Genomic DNA, 17757 nt, shown 5'->3' on the forward strand with positions numbered 1-17757 from the left:
ACACTCAAGTGGCAGTCATTGTATCAGCATTTTGTCTAATTTATGTGTTGAATCATGTGCTATTATTCATCAAGCTATGCATTTCCTATCTGTAAGAGATGAGTTTTGTAGTAATTATCCAGACAAGATTGAGTCTTTGTTCATGTTCCCATAGTAACTAGACCAAGGATTTTAAAAGTACAAGGCAGAGAGCTGAGAGTGAATAAAGCGTGTGGAACCATTGCAGACTTCACATTTGAAGAGCTGTGTGACAGAGTGAGTACCCAGTCAAGCCTAGATCAGTTGGGCTTTTCAGGCTCCCCCCCCCTTTTTATTATATTATCCCAGCTCCAAACAAGCTTTGAGATATCCTTTGAACCTACAACAACAAGAATAACAAGAAAACTTGAATTCTAGAGTTGAAAAGTAAAATCAGTTTCTCTTGAAAGTGATCTCTATGATAAACAATTTAAATGTGTGAATAAAATTCTGGAACTTGCTAAGGCACTAGTGTCCAAAAGAAATTCACATCTAGATGTCAGTTGTTAAATGCTGATCACTTAGGTAAGGAGCACAAAGAATAAAAACTTCCTTTCAGAATCAGACCAAAGGTCCATCTATCACATGTCTCCAATGGTGAATTACATTTGATCTTACTTCCAGTGAGACAAAGGATAAGACTTCCATCTAAATACCTTTTCAGCCAAGGATTCACATGCTGCCCTTTGAATTACTACTCCATGGTGACTCTCTGTGAGACCCTAGAAAATATTCTTTAAGAAACTGCCCATCTGTACCTGTACTGAGAATGTAGAGCTACCAGCCAGGTAGCTTACTAAAGAAGCCTGTTGCCTTGATCAGGGGCAAAAGCTGTTCAATGGTTGTCTTACATACTGTGACTAGGTAAAGTAAAATATATTAAGTATATTAAGGTAAAGTATATTAAGATACTCTGATAGGTAGTTTTGTGTAATGTGAATACTAGAGTTCTGTAATTGCATATAGTAAATATTCTAAAAAGGTTTACTTTTTTATAATGTAAAATGATCTCTAGAAATCTTATCTAATGGCATTGTATGACCAAAAGTGTCTAGCATTGTGGGTCTTAAGTATTAGCCTTGTTGGGCCTTTTTCTGAGTACTCAGAATTGCAGCTCATGAGGAGAGCAGTTGTATAGTCAGGAAACTGCCCCTCTGCAGACATGCCTCCAATATATAGGTCATATTGGAGGTGGTGTGTGACTCAGGAATCCATGTAGGGATGATTTGTACAGCCCAGACCTCCTGCCTCAAACAGTTAATGGCTCTTATGGGACAAATAGGGCTTCTACAATAAGGACAGGCGCCACTTAAACTGGAGGGGAAACAGATTGCTGGCACATCAAAAAAGTGGCAGAGTAGTTTTGAAACCAATCATTGAGGAAAAGTTGATAGGAGCTAAAGAGCACCTGGTTAGGGTGAAAATGGGAGTGTTGCATATGGGAGTAGAGCAGAATTAGGCAATGAAAGTGTAAGGGTACATGATAACCATTTAGTTCAGTAGGGGGAAATTTGGAGAGCGACATCACAGATAGATGGTCATACTCTTCCGCAAGAAGTCTGTGAGCCAAAATGGGCAAGCTAGAGTGTCCTTCAAAACCAAAGGAAAGCATAGATATAGTAGCCAATGTGGAATGGAAAGAACCAGTGAGATACAGTTATCTTTTCGGTACTAATATTCTATGAAGCAAAGGGAAGGGCATATGAGAATGGTGTAGCTGTATGTGAAAGAGAACATAAAATCAAAGAAACTTGACATCTCCAAAGGAACAGGCTTTTTCACAGGAAGTGGGATGATAATGCATACCCCAAAGTAATAGAATTGGGGATATATTATTACCCCCTCAGCAGAATGCCCAGGGGGGTCTTGAGATGGACAATGCAATCAATTAGGCATCTAAAAGGATAAAGTGTTGTTGTAATAAGTGTCTTAAATTACTCTCACATTGACTGTGGGTAGATTCATGTTCTGGTCACAACACAAAGGTAAAAAAATATATATTATTTGTTGTTTAGTCGTGTCCGACTCTTCATGACCCCATGGACCAGAGCACATATAAAAGAAATCTAGAAAACTCTAAGGAAGGCAGGAAATGTGCTGTTGAACTGATGGGGAACAGTGATCATAGTGCTATCAAATTCAACATATGGACAATTGTCAGAGAAGTCCAACATGATTGCACTTGACTCCAGAAGCAGGGGGGAAATGAGGTAGAGCTGCATCGGTGAAACCAGCCACCTTCTGAGTCTCTCCTCCCTCACAGTCCTTCCTCTGGAAACAGCTCCCTTATAAAGGCTCCCAGAGCTGGAGGGTGGGGCAAGGCAGGTGGAAAAAAACATTAGCTGCTCAACTCCACCATGATGAAAGGTTATAATCTTTTGGAGTTTCAGCTGAGAAAAAAAGCCAAGTAAGAGGGAGGGACTCCTGTTTAATTCTTTGGCCATTGGCCTGTAGGACCCCTCAGGACTAATAATAATAATAATCATGCCATCAACTTACGCTAACTTTGAGTGTAACTTTGGGTCAGCACAAAAAACCAATGCTCTTCTAGTAAATGTGTTGGTGCAAGGTCATTTTCCTTGGTCAGACAAGTAGGCAATGAAACATGATTGTTGCCTTTTGTGGTAAAATAAAAAAATGGAAATTTAAGAGTTTAGTCCTATGCATTTGCATTCAGGGATGATTACAGCCAAATTTAGTGGGCCTGGCTTCTTGGTTAGTGTAATTAGGATTACATGCTAAATTCTAAACATTACAAAATTATTTTTAACAACAATTCAAGCCCCAGAAATGTTCAGATGGCAGTATTTAACACTGAAGAAGATGAACTCTACATACAGATTGTGAAAATGAGTGGGTAGTTATTTATAGTCTGAACACAGACTCATAAAAGTCTAATTAACTTTGAAATGGAAATATGGTTTTTCTTTCATTCCTAGGTCATTCAAGGCCAGCCCTACCTTCGTGCATGACCACCCACTTGATTTAGACATAGTGGTTGAATCATGCCCCCCCCCACACCCCACATGGATTAGTCCATATGCATTAGACTGCAACATAGAATAGATCTTGCAGGTTTCATATTTGCAGTTATATATATTTGTGGCACTCAGAGCTTTAAACAGTGACAAATCTCAGCAGACTGATTTGCACATAATGATTTAGGACCATGTGCATGATCTGGAAGGAGCCTGAACATTGCCTTAGGCTTGGGTGCTCCCCTCTCCTCTCCACATAAGGAACGAAAGGACCTCGGCAGGGTCTCCTTTCAGTTTCAGATAATACTGGTGTAGCTTTATGTACGGACCTGATTTTGTGCTTTAAAAGAAACTCTGGTTAGTTAAACAAGCCAGCTTCATAATCCATGGTTTGAAGTTGGCTTGTTAGAAACTTAGCACAGAGTTTCTTCTAAATGACAAAATCTGGTTCCTTTGTCACTGTCAGGATTTGTGGAATGTAAAATATAAGACTGCAGAACTCCTTCTCTAAATCACACAACAGGGTCAGGAGTGTGCAAATCTGAGCTTTGATCTTATTGCAGCTCATGCACATTGCACCAAACCATTGCTTAGTACAGAGGTTGTCAATCTAGAGAACACCTTCTTCTGTGCGTGGTGCACATGGGACCTATATGTGAGAGTGGGAGGGTGAATATGTTTGGTCTGTGAGGTTTTATGTGTGATTTATTGAGTGTGTGTGAGAGATGTATGTTTGTCTGAGGTCTGTATGTGTGCAGTGAGTGTGTTGCATGTACATGAGAAAGTGAATATTATTTAGCCACCTTGTATGGTTTCCCTGGTACTGAAGAATGCCCCCTATTAGACAGCAACAGCATTAGTGTGTGAAAGAAAGAGAAATCAATATTGTGCGATCTCCACAGGACCAGTCAGACATGTCTGACTTCCCTTGACCAACCAACTTGTCTGGAGCAGGGGGTGGAGTGGGGAAGCAACAATGACTGTACTTTCTTTAATCGCAATCTTTTTCTCCCCATGAAATGCCCCAAAGGCAGCTGTTTCGTGGCTGGTGCCCACAGTGCTATTTCAATATTCAAAAGTGTGCCCACTGTCCCAAACAGGTTGGCGACCTCTGTCTCAAACATACATACAAACTACAGAGTGCCATGAGTTCTTTGTAAGTCTAATTCATATATGTGTCAACATATTGGCCTGCTATGGAAGGAAGGGTAGGATCTTGGCCAGGGAGGGCAGGGTATAAATAAAAATTATTATTATTATTATTATTATTATTATTATTATTATTATTATTATTATTTGAATTGAATGAATGACAACAACAGCATACCCAGAATGTGTCAAGCTCAAATAATAAGCAAGTGTCATGTGCAGATTTTTATGTATACTATTTCACAGCCTCTGTGTTGGTCTTAAGTTCTAGACATTGCATAGCAAATGGAAGAAGGTCCACTGCATCATGTAGAACAATTGTTTTCATTACACAGTTGCTTTTTATAGATGGCCCTGACTGTGTAACACACAGAAAGTCATTTCACTTGTCTCTTCGCACCATCCACCTGTTTCATCCATTTAACCACCTAGCATCTGTGTGTAAAAAGCACACAGCATCTGTGTATCTAGCATCTGTGTATAATGTAAATTAATACTGACCAGAAAGGTAGGTGCAGCATAAATCTTACCTTTAATATCTCCATGTTATCTATATTTCTTAATTCTTCTTTGAAAGAAAAACTTTCAGCCATGATTATGCATAGCAAATACTGCCCTCTCATGGCAATACTAACTTTTTAATGTGATTAAGGCTGTGTGCTGATGGTTCTTTCTCTGCAACAACGGTGAACTTCCTGATCCACTATTAGTAACTTGATAGTGGTATAGACATAATGGAGACGCTCTCTAGGGGCAAAAGCCTGGTCACTCACTCTTCAAAATTCTTTGCAGCATCTTTTGGCAGTCAATGTCAGTCCTAAGGATAACTTGCACTTTTTTATTTTAAGAGCTACATGGACACCTATATTTATATGCACCCATCATTTGACGTACCAAAATATTTAATGGAAAAAAACAAAACAATCCAAAAGTGTGGTAACCATGAAGGCAAGGGGATAGTTACTTTTAATGGACACTACTCAATAGCTGCCAACACCAAACACACCGAAACCTAGAGAGAGAGAGCACAAGAGTTGTCCCCTCCCCCCCTTCCACTCTGCTTTTTTAAATGTTTGTTTGCTTTTTGAGGAGATCCTTGATTGAAGAACTGAGGTTGTTTTGTCTAGGGAAGACTGGTTCTAAGTAATGCAACTGCAGCCAATTGTGTGGAGAAGGTAGCAAGGATACCACCCCTTTCATGAATACAGCCACGGTCTCTAAGCAGTGATTTCTACAATTGCAGGAGTCCTTTCATCAGCTGCTACAATCATGGAAATGATTCTATTACAGCGGTTGTATCGTCTGTCAGGTTAGGTCACTTAGGAACATTCTTCATGTAAAGGATGATGCTGGGATGGTTACATATCATCCCTTAGCATGTTAAGCCTGAAAGTACTTGTTAATGACCAATTACAACCTACAGTACATAAAATGTAAGAGCCCACAAAAAGTACAAACGACACAGACCCAAATGGTAATGTCCCTTAAATAACATAGAAAGAAGGAAATTGCAATAGGTAGATTCCAGAGCTTGACTTTCTTTTCTGCTTCCTATTTATGTGGTTTTTTGTATTTCTAGTAACAATAATAAAAACCTCACCTCAGAGCAAAGGGCTGTTGCTTTGCTTTTTTTCTTCAGAAGCAAAAAAAAAAAAAAAGGTCAAAGCCATCCCCTTAGTGTGCATCTGGCACCTTCACTATACAGCTTTTGGTAAATGAGGGGTACCTCTTTACCCTGGCTTTTGGTACCTGAGATGTGTGGGACCCACCCTTAACTCCTGTGACTGCAATACGTTCTACCTGCTTTAAATACTGAATTTTAATACTGGGGACCTGCTGCTGAAGGGGGGTAATAAATTTAATGATAATAATAATTAATAGGAAAATAAGGAAAATGGAGTGATTTGTTAGAGCATTACAATATATAGACAGCTATTAAAATAACTTGAGATAATGGTAGCAGAACACTTGTTAACTTGGTAGTGAAATGGAAAAAGAATGAAGTGGACAGCTCAGTCAAGCAGACTAAAGTAGATTAACAGCTTGGTGGGCTTGAATTGGCATGAATGTGGTTTGAGTGAGTGTGACATCAATGAAATCCTACTTCCCAGTATTAAGAATTAGTAATAGAAATCCACAGTGGTTGGTCTTCATTATCCATCTTTTACATGGCAGCAACAAGGTAGAAAGCCAAGTCATTAATCGCAGAAGTTGATATTAAGATAACTGTAGACATACTACAGACTTAAAGGAGTTTCCCATGAAGTTCTAGAACTATCTGAAAATTGTTTAGAGTCCTGCAGAAAGGATCGGGAGTGCAGCTGAGAATTGAGCTAGCAATAGGAAAAGCACCCTGTCCGCAGAGTGGGTTTTGGTGGTCCCATCTGGTTAAAACAAAATCAGAACATTTGTTTACTACAATAGGTATCTTCATAAATAAATAAGTAAAATTAGATGTGGCTGAAGGTGTCATTGTGAGAATGAGGAATTGTACCAGGTAATCTTATTTGAAGCTTGAAGTGGAATAACATGCCCAAATACGGCACTAGCTGAAGTGCCATTGAGTATTCAAATTAAGCAAATCAGTTCTTCCTAGGGCATGTTATGTAGCTTCAGAATAATTATTTCTTTAAAACTAGGCATTGTATTGAGGCTGCTATTGACTGATACAGAAGCAGTAAGCTCTTCAGAAAGGTGACATTTCATAATAAATTATACCAATGTAGACTTCTAGTATTTACATGCTAATCAGTCAATCGTACAAAGCAAGACCTTGGACTCCAGATAGGTTTCAGTAACTTGTCTGGCTCATTCCACAAAATTAAAGCATTTCCCAATAAATGTAACTGAAAGAGGAACAAACTTCAGGAGGTGCATAGGAAGCCGCCTTATACCAGGTCCAGCCATTGGTCCATCTAGCTCAGTACTACCTTCACTGATTGGCAGAGCAGCTCGCCAGGATTTCAGGCAGGGTTCTTTCCCAGCCCCTCCCTGGACATGTCAGTGTTGAAACTGGGACCTTCTGCATGCAAAAGAGATTCTCTGCCACTAAATCGGTGGATCTTCCCTAACCAGAGACTGGATTTATATAGGTCTTTAGCTGGTTAGTAGGGATATGTTCAATGGGTTCACTGCACAATGGCTCAGAAGTTGTGCATGGCAGGGAGTCAGAGTCAGTGGCCAGACACAAAAGCAGGAAGGGCTCTTGCAGCTTGAATAATTACGTAGAAGAGGGAATGCTGTACATTGTGTGCTAATCTATACCTGGTGCAATTCCCTCTTCTACACAACTATTACAGGTGTAGCAGCCCTGTCCTCTCTTGCATCCGACCACCGTGCCTAGTAAGAGAACTCAAGATTTGCATGCAGGAGACCCCATGTTCAATTCTTGGTGCCCCTGCTTAAAAAGGGCTCTGCCAGCATAACTGGGAAGGGGGCCTGGCTGAGGTCTTGCAGACGTTACTGAGTTAATTGGACCCTCAATCTGACTTGCTATAAAGCAGCTCCACCTGTTCACAGGATCTCACTGGACTTCACTGAATTTGTGCCGGTGTTCCCCCCACCCAGGTTAAAAGAATACTGACATTATACAAGGCACCTGGGTTTGTGTGATATTTAGTGGCTTGTATTTCTTCCTTTGGAACTCTTGGCTTATTCATTGGCTTGTAGGGGTTCTCTCCCTGTTAAGAGTCCCAGCATAAAGAAATCATATTGCTTGTGAGGCTACTCAGGATCTGTTGCCAGGACCACATTTTCAGTGGCCAATTCTGTATCTCCTCAGCAGATGTGCCCAACACCCTCACAATGCCTTCAAGGGAACCGCAGCTGTATGGTGGGCAGCTGGCAAAGCTGGAGTAATGCTTTTGAGAAGCTTTTATGGCAGGGCACATGTTTTTATGTGTGGAGGGTCTAATTCAGTGGCACAGCTTGTTTTCCCCCCCCCTCCCAAAAAGGGAGGAAAACTCCTCTGTCACAGGCCTCCTGCTCCTCTGTAGAAAGGCAAGGTGCGTAGTAACAGTGTACAATATGGGGGAAGAGAACTTTGTTTCAAAACAATGTTGGGTAAAGACTTGGCTTTTTCATTTCATTTCATTTATTTTACAACATTTTTATATTGCCTAATAACTTAACCAAACTTACAATCATTTAAAATATTAGTCATTAAGTGGTATATAAATGTCTTAAATAAATAGTAATAAATTTCTCATTGGAAATAGAAGAGATAATACCACCAGCAGTCAGCCCTATAAAACAGCACTGCAAAGCACTGAAAGATTATTTTTACATACCATAGGGAAATAAAAAGTTTTCTAGCTAGTGTTGAAAGGGCCATAATGTGGGTGCTAATCAAGATTCTCCTGGCAGGGCATTCTTTATGTTTCAGGGGTTTCCCTCCATTCCAAACATGGAAGAGTGTTTTTTATTTTAATCTTCTGAAACCAGAAATAAAGCCTAAGGACTTGGTTTGCTTTTATAATCTTAGGTATCCAGGGCCATTTAATTAATTCACAAATGTGTGGTGTACTAAATGATCCATGAACCATCTTTTATCTTTTATTTTGTGGCTGCTATTTTAATTCATAGGAATTTAGTTAAACCAATCTGGTATTAGACTGGATGGTATCAGGAACATATCTACTACTGTTGGAATTTTTCAGACTAATTCATATAGCCTATTTCTGTAACGTGTGCATTCCTGCATGAATTCTCTGCAGCTGTAGTTAGAGCTTGAGTATGTGATTTATTTAGGGCTTGTTCACACATCTGGGTTTATTGCATTGTGCTTATATTCCTTTTGCTTTAGTTTGAGTTAGAATGCTTCAAGAAAGTGGAAGACTTGATGGCAAACTAGATGTGATGTTAAATGTGTGAATGCATTTGTGTCCATGGACTGCTGCCCCCCCCCCCCAGATCAAGTAAAACAATAGAATTACTTAACTGACCAATCATGTTGGTTCTGCCCCCCCCCCGACAAAAATCCTAGCTATGCCCATGCTTGTGTCTTTTAAAAAACGTACTTTCAGTGCAACAGCTGCAAGAGGGGATCAGGATCAGGACTATGGCATATGAGGAGGGAGAGTTTTACCCTCCTACCATATCACAATCCTGCTAAAACTCCCTTCTCTCTGATGCTGTTATTTACCGCAGGAGGGAAGCTGCCAGTTGCACCAATGGTAGCCTTCCTCCCGGAGGCTCTGGGAAGGGGAAATTGTATCTGCTTGGACCACAGCATAGGAGGTAAAGGCTAAATCTTCCTTGCTGTGCAACACATTTCCAATCCTAACCCCTTCACTGTGGGTATTAATTTCATAGCTGAAAATAGACTTATTAAATGATTAATACTGTCTGCATCCTATTTGGTTTTACCCTGAGGAAGTGACTCCATTTTCTTTAAACTTTATCCTTAGCATTAACATATGATGTGGGTGGGTGGTGGGGAGGCACCTGCTGTAGTCAATTAGTACAAAATTTACAAGGATACATTCACAGAGTGCTGTTGTATGTAGATCCTGCTTTCCACAGGAATCTCTGGTCAGCCACTGCGAGAACAGGATACTGATCTAGATGGGCCATTGGCCTGACCTTCTTATTTGGTCTATAATTTTGGCAATACCCAAGCAAATTACTTTCTGATTTAATTTAGAGATCATAAAGCTAAGCTTAGCCACCAACTTTAGGAATCAATCTGTTACTATCACAGTCAACCTTCTCACCTAATGTAAAAAGAAAACAAAATAGGAGGGATCACACTGGTTTGCTTGAGATATGATGGTAGCATTTCAAAATATATATTATGTTGGTCTGTTGGCTTTTCAATGGGTTACAGTTCCCATTTTCTGTTTCAGCCGCTTGGAGCCAGTGATTACTTGGAAGTAGCTATGCATTTTGACCTAGTCTTTGTTCGTCACATACCTGAGTTCACAATGGCAAAAAGGACCCAAGCTCGCCGCTTCATTACTCTTGTTGATACTTTTTATGACAAGAAGGTAAGCAGTCAGTTGGTAAATTCTTACAGGATGAAAGCATCTTGAATTGCTCTGGAAATTATCAGTATAAGATTAATGGGTAATGTAAGTTAAATCTTCCTATTTTCTCTCATATTTGCTTGCTGCTTTGGGAAATTGGTTCCACATGAGATGACAGGGGTGAACAAGTCATGGGACAATTTAACCCAGATACAGTTTAGGTCATAGGTCTTCAGCAGGTGGGAGTTAAATTTGGTTTAATTTCATTTGGTGTGTTTTTAATTTCCTGGAATCAAATGGCAATTTCATTAGGTGAGCCTGAGTTCCAGCACTATAAAAGAAGAATGAAACATTCTCTCTTGTTTTCTCCAAACTAGGACACATAGATAAAACATTGCTGCTCACCAAATCCTATCCCTGAAAATCTGCAACTCCAAGGTGGAGTTTTAAGATAGCTTTAGTTGGTATATTCTGCCCCATGCCCCCACCAACTCTCCTGAGTCAAAATAATATCTTTCCAAGAGAAATGATCATGATTCTTTTTTCTTGATTGGTAAAAAGTCACATCATGTTTTGCAAGCCAAACAATAGTTAAATTGAAATTATCCACAAAGTTTTGTTTGCTGCTATAATTCCAGGGTACAGATCTGCTTTGTTTTCATCTTATTTCACCTAGAGTCCCAGTCATGATTCGTTATAAGTGAACAGACGAGTAAAGTGTTAATGGGTTTGCCCCAAAGTGATAATAATTTTAGAAGAAACAGCCACTCTTGGTTTTAGTCTGAGTTGTGGGACCTCTAATGAAATAGTAATGATAAATGCAGCACTTAGCTTGGATTTACAAAGGTTTCAATCATGGGAGCAAAATCAGCAGTATTAAAACAACTAAAAAAGGCTCTTTATATTTAAGCTGATGTTTTAAAAAGTAATGGAAGAGATTAAGCTTCACCCTATGTGTGATTATAGCCACGCACTTAAATATTTATGCAATCAGGAAATATCAATTGAGATTAAAAACCTTTTTCAAAAATGTCCTGGCAAAGAAATTCAAACAAAAACAAAAAACCACCTTTAGTTCAGCAAGATAGTTGGGACTTATCCAGACAATCTTATCTTTGTTTAGTAAATGACTTAGATGCAGCTCACTTTTCCTGATGGATCCAGATGTCTTTTCTCAAAACTACTGGCTGTATTTATAGCTGGGAGAGTGCTTGTTCTTTCTTCACTGGACAATTGCCTATCATAGAGACCAACAGTTTAAAATATACATTGGCACCTGCAGCTTGTGAAATGGCAGGCTGTACACTAGAGGTTCTCAACTTTATTAACTTTATCCTCTTTTAAAAAAGGATGCTAAAACTTAAAGGCTGACAACTAGCAACTCACATTAAATGTATTTTAGACCATAACCCCTATTGGGCCCAGGCAGCAGACCATCTAGAGGGCACCAGGTTGGGGGAGTCTGCTCTAGCACTTGTAGAACAAACATCATGAAGCAAAATGCGTAGGTACCATTCCAGGAATTGTTTGGTGGCAAAGGAGCCGCCTCCCACCTTTCACTGAATTTAGTCAATGAGTAAAGTCACAGCTGTGATTGAGGAGTACTATGGCAAAATTTAGAATTGCACACATCAAAGACGCCAAAGTGACTTCAGAATTGCTCCAGGCAGTGTAGAAGGAAATTCCTGGTTCACTTTGAAACTGTGTTTTGGTCTTCCTTGATGTACGTTTGCGTGGCTCTATATTGTTCTCTTGACTCAGAAAATGGTCATTTTGAAGCTGACAAAAATTCCCTGGTAGAGAAGTGACAATTGTCTAGAAAAAAGAAAAAAGAGAAATACAAAACTGTAATGTTGCGGTGCCTAGCTATAGTATTTCCACCCAAAAGCAAAAGGTAGTAGCAAAATTTATTCTTTCTGATACAGTTTTCATGCCATGCCAAAATATATATTATTTTTTATTTAACATTTCAAAATTCCATGAGTTACACTTGGCTTTTCATATTTTCTGGTGATGCATCTATAAGCATTAATGTTGTTTCAAAAAAATTAATGATAATAAATCACCAATTAAATTTGTCACAACTGAATTTAATTCATCTAACAAAGCATAACCAATTAGTGGCCTTATTTCAGTTAATTTCTGCCCTGCCTTCCATTGTGGCACAGAGTTTCAATATTTTTTTACTACAAAAGGAAAGTAGCTTATTGCATGATAATGTTCGATGAGCATAAGTATTTTAAATTGTGTTTTTGTGTGTGTGTGTGTGTGTGTGTGTGAGAGAGAGAGAGAGAGAGAGAGAGAGACTGTAAGCTAAATGCTGTACAAAACCAGTAGAAATAAATGCCCTAATGCTGACTTACATTCTTAAGAATAGTAGAAGAAAAGAATGGCCTACATTTTGATTTTGAGGATATTTACTACATATAGGTTTTGATGGTAAGATGCTATACCCAATGACTATGTAAAAGAACTAAAGTTAGTGGTGGTTGTGTTAGAATGGCACATTTTTTATAAATGGGTTTATGGTTAGTGTTTGTGAAGTGAAGAAATAATGATGGTACAGTACAAGCCACTTTCATTCTGCATTCTTATGGAGAGCTACTTATGCTTGGCAAAATCAGAAATCATTTCAGTTGTTGTTTATATCAAAATTGCTACTTACACCATACAAAATGAAAACATGGTGGATTTTACAAAATTCAAATGGAGAAATAGGAGCTATATATGATAGCACCTACAGCTTTTTCACTCTCTTCCAGGTGCGTATTGTTTGCTCTGCATCAGCACCACTCCAAAACATATTTATTCAAGAATCCCATGATGGTGGATTGGACGAAAGTAGGGTAATGATGGACGATTTGGGGTTGAGCCAGGTAAGCACTATGACCATTAGAGCCTTTGTTGCAGGAGAGCATAATTGGTTTTGGTCTGAGTGGTGGTGCTCGGGGGGCAGTGAGCAGCAAAAGCATTTAACCGGTCATTCTGTAGCTTTCTGGCAGGATCAACGTTGCACCTTTTCTTCTATTCCAACTTAATGCAATGCTATTCATAAATGGTTTGAACCAATCCATTTTAGCATAATTCTAGAGATACTTCTAATCTTTTACTCAGTATGTGTTTCTAATATATTAGAAATATTGTGTCATGCTGCTGCTTTAATACATGTTCTTCAGATTTAGTGCAGCTACATTTAGCTTTGTACATTGCACTTGTATCATCATCATCATCATCCCACCTTTTTCTTGGACTGGAACTCAAGGCACCTTATTTTACTTGGGCCACCATGTTGGGAATCTGTTTATTGTCTAATAGGTGTGTTATAAGTGTCTCTATCACTCCAGGTTTACAAAGGAGAGAGCTGATAAATACTGCTTCCCCAAACTGATATGCACAGGATTTGTAATTAACTAACTTTTACTCAGAGTAGGCCCATTGGAATTAATGAGCCCAAGTTGTTGTTGTTTTGTCGTGTCCGACTCTTCGTGACCCCATGGGCCAGAAGCACGTTAGTCATGGTCATTAAGCAATTACTCTGAGTAATTGTTGGTTGAATACAACCCAGAATACAAGAATCTGTTGCTTGCATTTCTGCATTATAGATTATATTTCTATTCTTACATTATATAGTTTATGAATACTAATACCTAACAGAAAGTTAAATCAGAAGTTAGAAGCCTCAAGTAATTTTATCTATGGCAAATAGTTTCCAGTGTTTATCCAGTAAAAATAGGTTTCCTAATAAGTATTCTTTTCTAATAATGTCTCCCTTTTATATCTTATAAAGAAATATGGTGGTTCTGAAAAGTAATTTAAGGGTTGCAGCTTAGTCCTCTTGTTGCTGATCTTTCAGTGTATGCTGTTAATGCACAGTAGACTCACACAGTTTTCTATCTTAGTGCCATTCACCTTGGTGGGGGAAAGCATAATGTTTTCAGAATATGAGCCAACACACATTTTAAAAGCCTTGTCCTAGCATGTTATATACTTGAGAAAACTTGCTTTCATTTTAGTCCTGCTGTGAAAGGAAATTCAAAGAAAGTGAGAGGAATGTTTTGTGAACCCAGTCTGTTAACTCCTAACTGATAAGGATAAAAAAAAACACATTACTGAATATATGTTAAACACAAGTGTCTCTGAAAGATCTCTATCATACAAAAATGTTGTACAAAACTGTGATGTGATGCACAAATGGGGGGAGGTGGGAATGGAAAGAGATTCATCCTCACAGTACATTGGCCCCTGCAGGGCAAGCTGTGTTATGGTGATATTTAAACCTAATATTTTGTTGTGGCTTTACCACTGGCAAAGGAAGATATAGGTTAATTGTTATCATAGAACAAGTGTGTGCTTTTCAATTAGCCTCTATATTTGGGGTGGAAAACCAGATGTTATTGAACTGCAACTTACAACACGTCCGACCATTGGCCATGCTGGCTGGGGCTGATGGAAGATGGAGTCCGCCAACATCTGGAGGGCCATTGGTTCCCTATCCCTATGAGGCCATCAAACCTGCCACAAACATGTAACGCAGAGACCTGCAATATCACCAAAAAATATTGCACAGAAGCACAGCCAAAAGCAGCAACTGGTGCTGCTCCCTGTATCCTTTTTTTAATATTTAAGAATAGTTTTGTTCCACAAAAGCATGATTGCAGAAGAAAGGGAGCTCGATAGTTATGAATTGCACACAAACCTGGGGGGTGAGGCGAGCGGACGGACTGTGACTATGTGGGCTCAGGCCACACTGCAAGTTTGAGAAGTCTTTCCTTTTCTGGTTTCTTTTTAATGCTGTCTGCATTTAAAAAAAATGTTCTTTGCCTCCATCTCTCTCTAGGATTCAGCTCAAGGACTTTCAATGTTCACAGGAGAGGAGGAGATTTTTGCCCTTCAGCGTACCATCTCACGACTGACTGAAATGCAGACTGAGCAGTACTGGAAGGAGGGGGACAGGAGCAACCAACCACAGTTGCAAAAAGACTAGCAAAACACAAATAGTACTTGTAAAGAAGAAGAGTTCTAGCTCAATGCAAAATTATTTTTAACAGGCACACTGCCCAATTTTGCACCTTACTTCCTAAACATTTGCCTTTTTATGTGTTAACAAGGGACAGGTTGCATGCTGGAATGCTGGTGGGAACAGTTTTATGCCTGTGTGTGGAAGTCCAGCCTAATATGAAGTCTTTCCTGACCAAGAATCCAAATCTACAAATTATGTGGAAAGGAGTGGCACATACAGTTTATGACCTGCATTTGTATATCATACTTGAAAAACTACAGCTTGAACAAATGGTAGGCTTAAACCAGGCAAATTAAGTACATATTATTGCACCCGCCTACCTCTAGTATTTCAGTTACAGATAACTGCACCTTCAGTATCCTTGATTTTTTTTTTTATGATTCTGAGCAGCAACTGAAAAAAATCAGTTTCTCATTTTACTAAGTACAAAATCACATAATTGCATTTTGGTAGCTCTGTCATTCTAAATACATTTCTTATTTCTGCTCGCCTACTGCCACGGTAGACCAATTAATTGTTATTCCTTTGCTTGTATGTGTGACCCCCTGTCTCAAATTCTTCTGATAGGGAGGGTGCAAAGAGAAAATAAAAGTGGAATTACAGAACCAAGAGTAAAAAATGTCATTAAGTGGATATGTATCAAAGCAGAAGTGAACTCACTGTGTCTTGTATAGGCAGACCAGATAGGACAATCTTACAAGATTTGAGGTGAACTTTGTACTGGTAGTGAAAATGGACTTTATATTGGAATTTGACTAAGTTGTCCTCCTTCCCTCCTGATGCTGAGGATGTTTTCAAGCAGCTATGCACAAGACAGTAAGTGCAAATCTACACACACTCACATACCCGCCACCACAATGCAGTGATCCTTCTACACCAGATAGTCACCATTGCCATGTGTAACATTGGTGGATCATGCTCTTTCACTGAACAGCACAGGAAAAAGCAATGCAAACACAGAAACATCTCTTAGCAGTTCAACCACCCATCAGTCATGATATTGCTTTACTAATAAGACCGCCCACATTGTTCATTTAGGAAAGGTACCAGTCAATGAATGGTGTTGGTAGCATAACTCTTGGATACCCAATGTACACCACAAACAATGCACAGTCTGGCATCCTCAAAGGCACACTTCCCAGTGCAGACCACCATGGTACAGTAAGCAGGAGCACCAAAACTGGCTTATGAATATAAAGGACAATTTTACTAGAATAGGTATATAAACTCATAAACCTACTAAACAATGAGCAGGAGGTCAACACTGATAGTTATGGCTATTTACTCCAGGGCTAGTTAAAGACAATGTCTTGCAGTGGACGAATGCAGACAACCAGCAAGCAGCCAGCATTTTGTGAGTTAAATAGGGCCATGCATAGGAAGAGAAACCAACATTTCTTCCATAATAGTTGCCCATGGGCAACTATTTGAGAAATCAAATCCACTAGGAAAAAATACTTCCAGACAGGCAATACAAACAATGTAACCACTTTTGTTTGAAGGACACAAGCTGTTTTCAAGGTAAAAAGCTGTATGACAAGGAAAAGGAGGAAAGGGATTATATTGTGGGTGCTCTGCTAGCAAGAATGACATCTGCCGCAAAAAACGACGGGGAAAACTGAACTAGAAGCCATCCTACCCACCCCATAGACCTGTTTTCTATCCTCACAGCCACGGGAACAGAAAGACGTATGATGAGGTCTTTATCATCTTCCAGAGGCAAAGGTCACAATATAACTCCAGCCATATTGACCAAGATTGACGAGGTTTTATGTGGACCCATAAATACACATTGTGTCAGTCCGCATCCCAAAGGCAGCTGAGCTAAGTTACAGTACTTTTACTAAACTTCATAGGTTGAAGATAGTTCTGATAGCTTTGTGAACACCAAGGACTGTGCATTTGATGGTGAGAAATAAGTACATCTCCCCCCATCGTTGCCCCTCCATGCTGGGTACAGCTATATTTGCTGTAGCAACTGTCTGCCAGGCACGCTTAAGAAAAAGTTACCAATTCCACATTGTAGTAGCTTGATTCCCACGGATCACTGCCTCTTAGGCAATGGGGAATAACCTTGTTTCTTCACCTCTTGGAAGGTTTTCTGTAGAGAGCCAAGTGCGACACAGGGACAGTAATGAGTAATAGTTAGCAACTTCATCAGTGTCTGGAGGCAGCCAAACCAAACTGGAATATTTATTTTACTTCTTGAAAATTGTATACCACAAATACCTGCAAATGCCCTTCCAAGATGCCAAAGGACAACGTGTAAGAAATAGTTGAATGTGGAAGATTATTGCTATAATTGTAAAATCCATTTTAAGTGTATAAGCCTTGTGGTATACAAAGTGTAAATAAAAATGTCAATTATATTTAAAGCCTACTACCAGCATCTAGTTGCAATATCATAATATTTCAAGGGAAATGGTGTGGCAATTTAATATACTCCTACTCCTCCTTTTCTCCCCATTAATCTCTATTCCGTGAACCCTCTGGAGCAGATTTTGAGGATGTGCTGTAATTTGGAGAAGAGTTCCACTGTGCAGGTGGAAGTCTGCTGAACTTGTGGAATAGCGACATTGGATACAGCCCTAAGAAGTAAGCTCCACTGAATTTGCTTGCATTCAAC

The 17757-nt window shown here is 39.3% G+C and overlaps 1 protein-coding gene and 1 long non-coding RNA gene across 4 annotated transcripts in view; one reads left to right on the plus strand and one right to left on the minus strand.

The window, feature by feature from the left end:
- Positions 1 to 17511, plus strand: part of AFG1L (AFG1 like ATPase) — a 56537-nt gene extending 39026 nt beyond the window's left edge. For 2 of the 3 annotated variants that reach the window (XM_083731364.1, XM_083731365.1), the window contains exons 10-13: positions 155 to 255; positions 9992 to 10132; positions 12874 to 12987; positions 14949 to 17511. In XM_083731364.1, coding sequence (XP_083587490.1) covers positions 155 to 255; positions 9992 to 10132; positions 12874 to 12987; positions 14949 to 15095 — 503 coding nt within the window. In that variant the 3' untranslated portion in view covers positions 15096 to 17511. Of the gene's footprint in view, positions 1 to 154; positions 256 to 7929; positions 8145 to 9991; positions 10133 to 12873; positions 12988 to 14948 lie in introns of all 3 variants that reach the window. The other variant, XR_014562253.1, reaches the window with a different exon arrangement.
- LOC310841082 lies at positions 5064 to 7923 on the minus strand. Its single transcript, XR_014562334.1, has 2 exons — positions 5682 to 7923; positions 5064 to 5202 (listed from the first exon to the last, which is right to left on the minus strand). It is a non-coding gene; the product is annotated as an uncharacterized lncRNA (long non-coding RNA).
- Positions 17512 to 17757: the final 246 nt, after the last annotated feature.

This window comes from Podarcis gaigeae (genome assembly GCF_964106915.1).
Source record: "Podarcis gaigeae genome assembly, chromosome: 3".
Lineage (NCBI taxonomy): Eukaryota > Metazoa > Chordata > Lepidosauria > Squamata > Lacertidae > Podarcis > Podarcis gaigeae.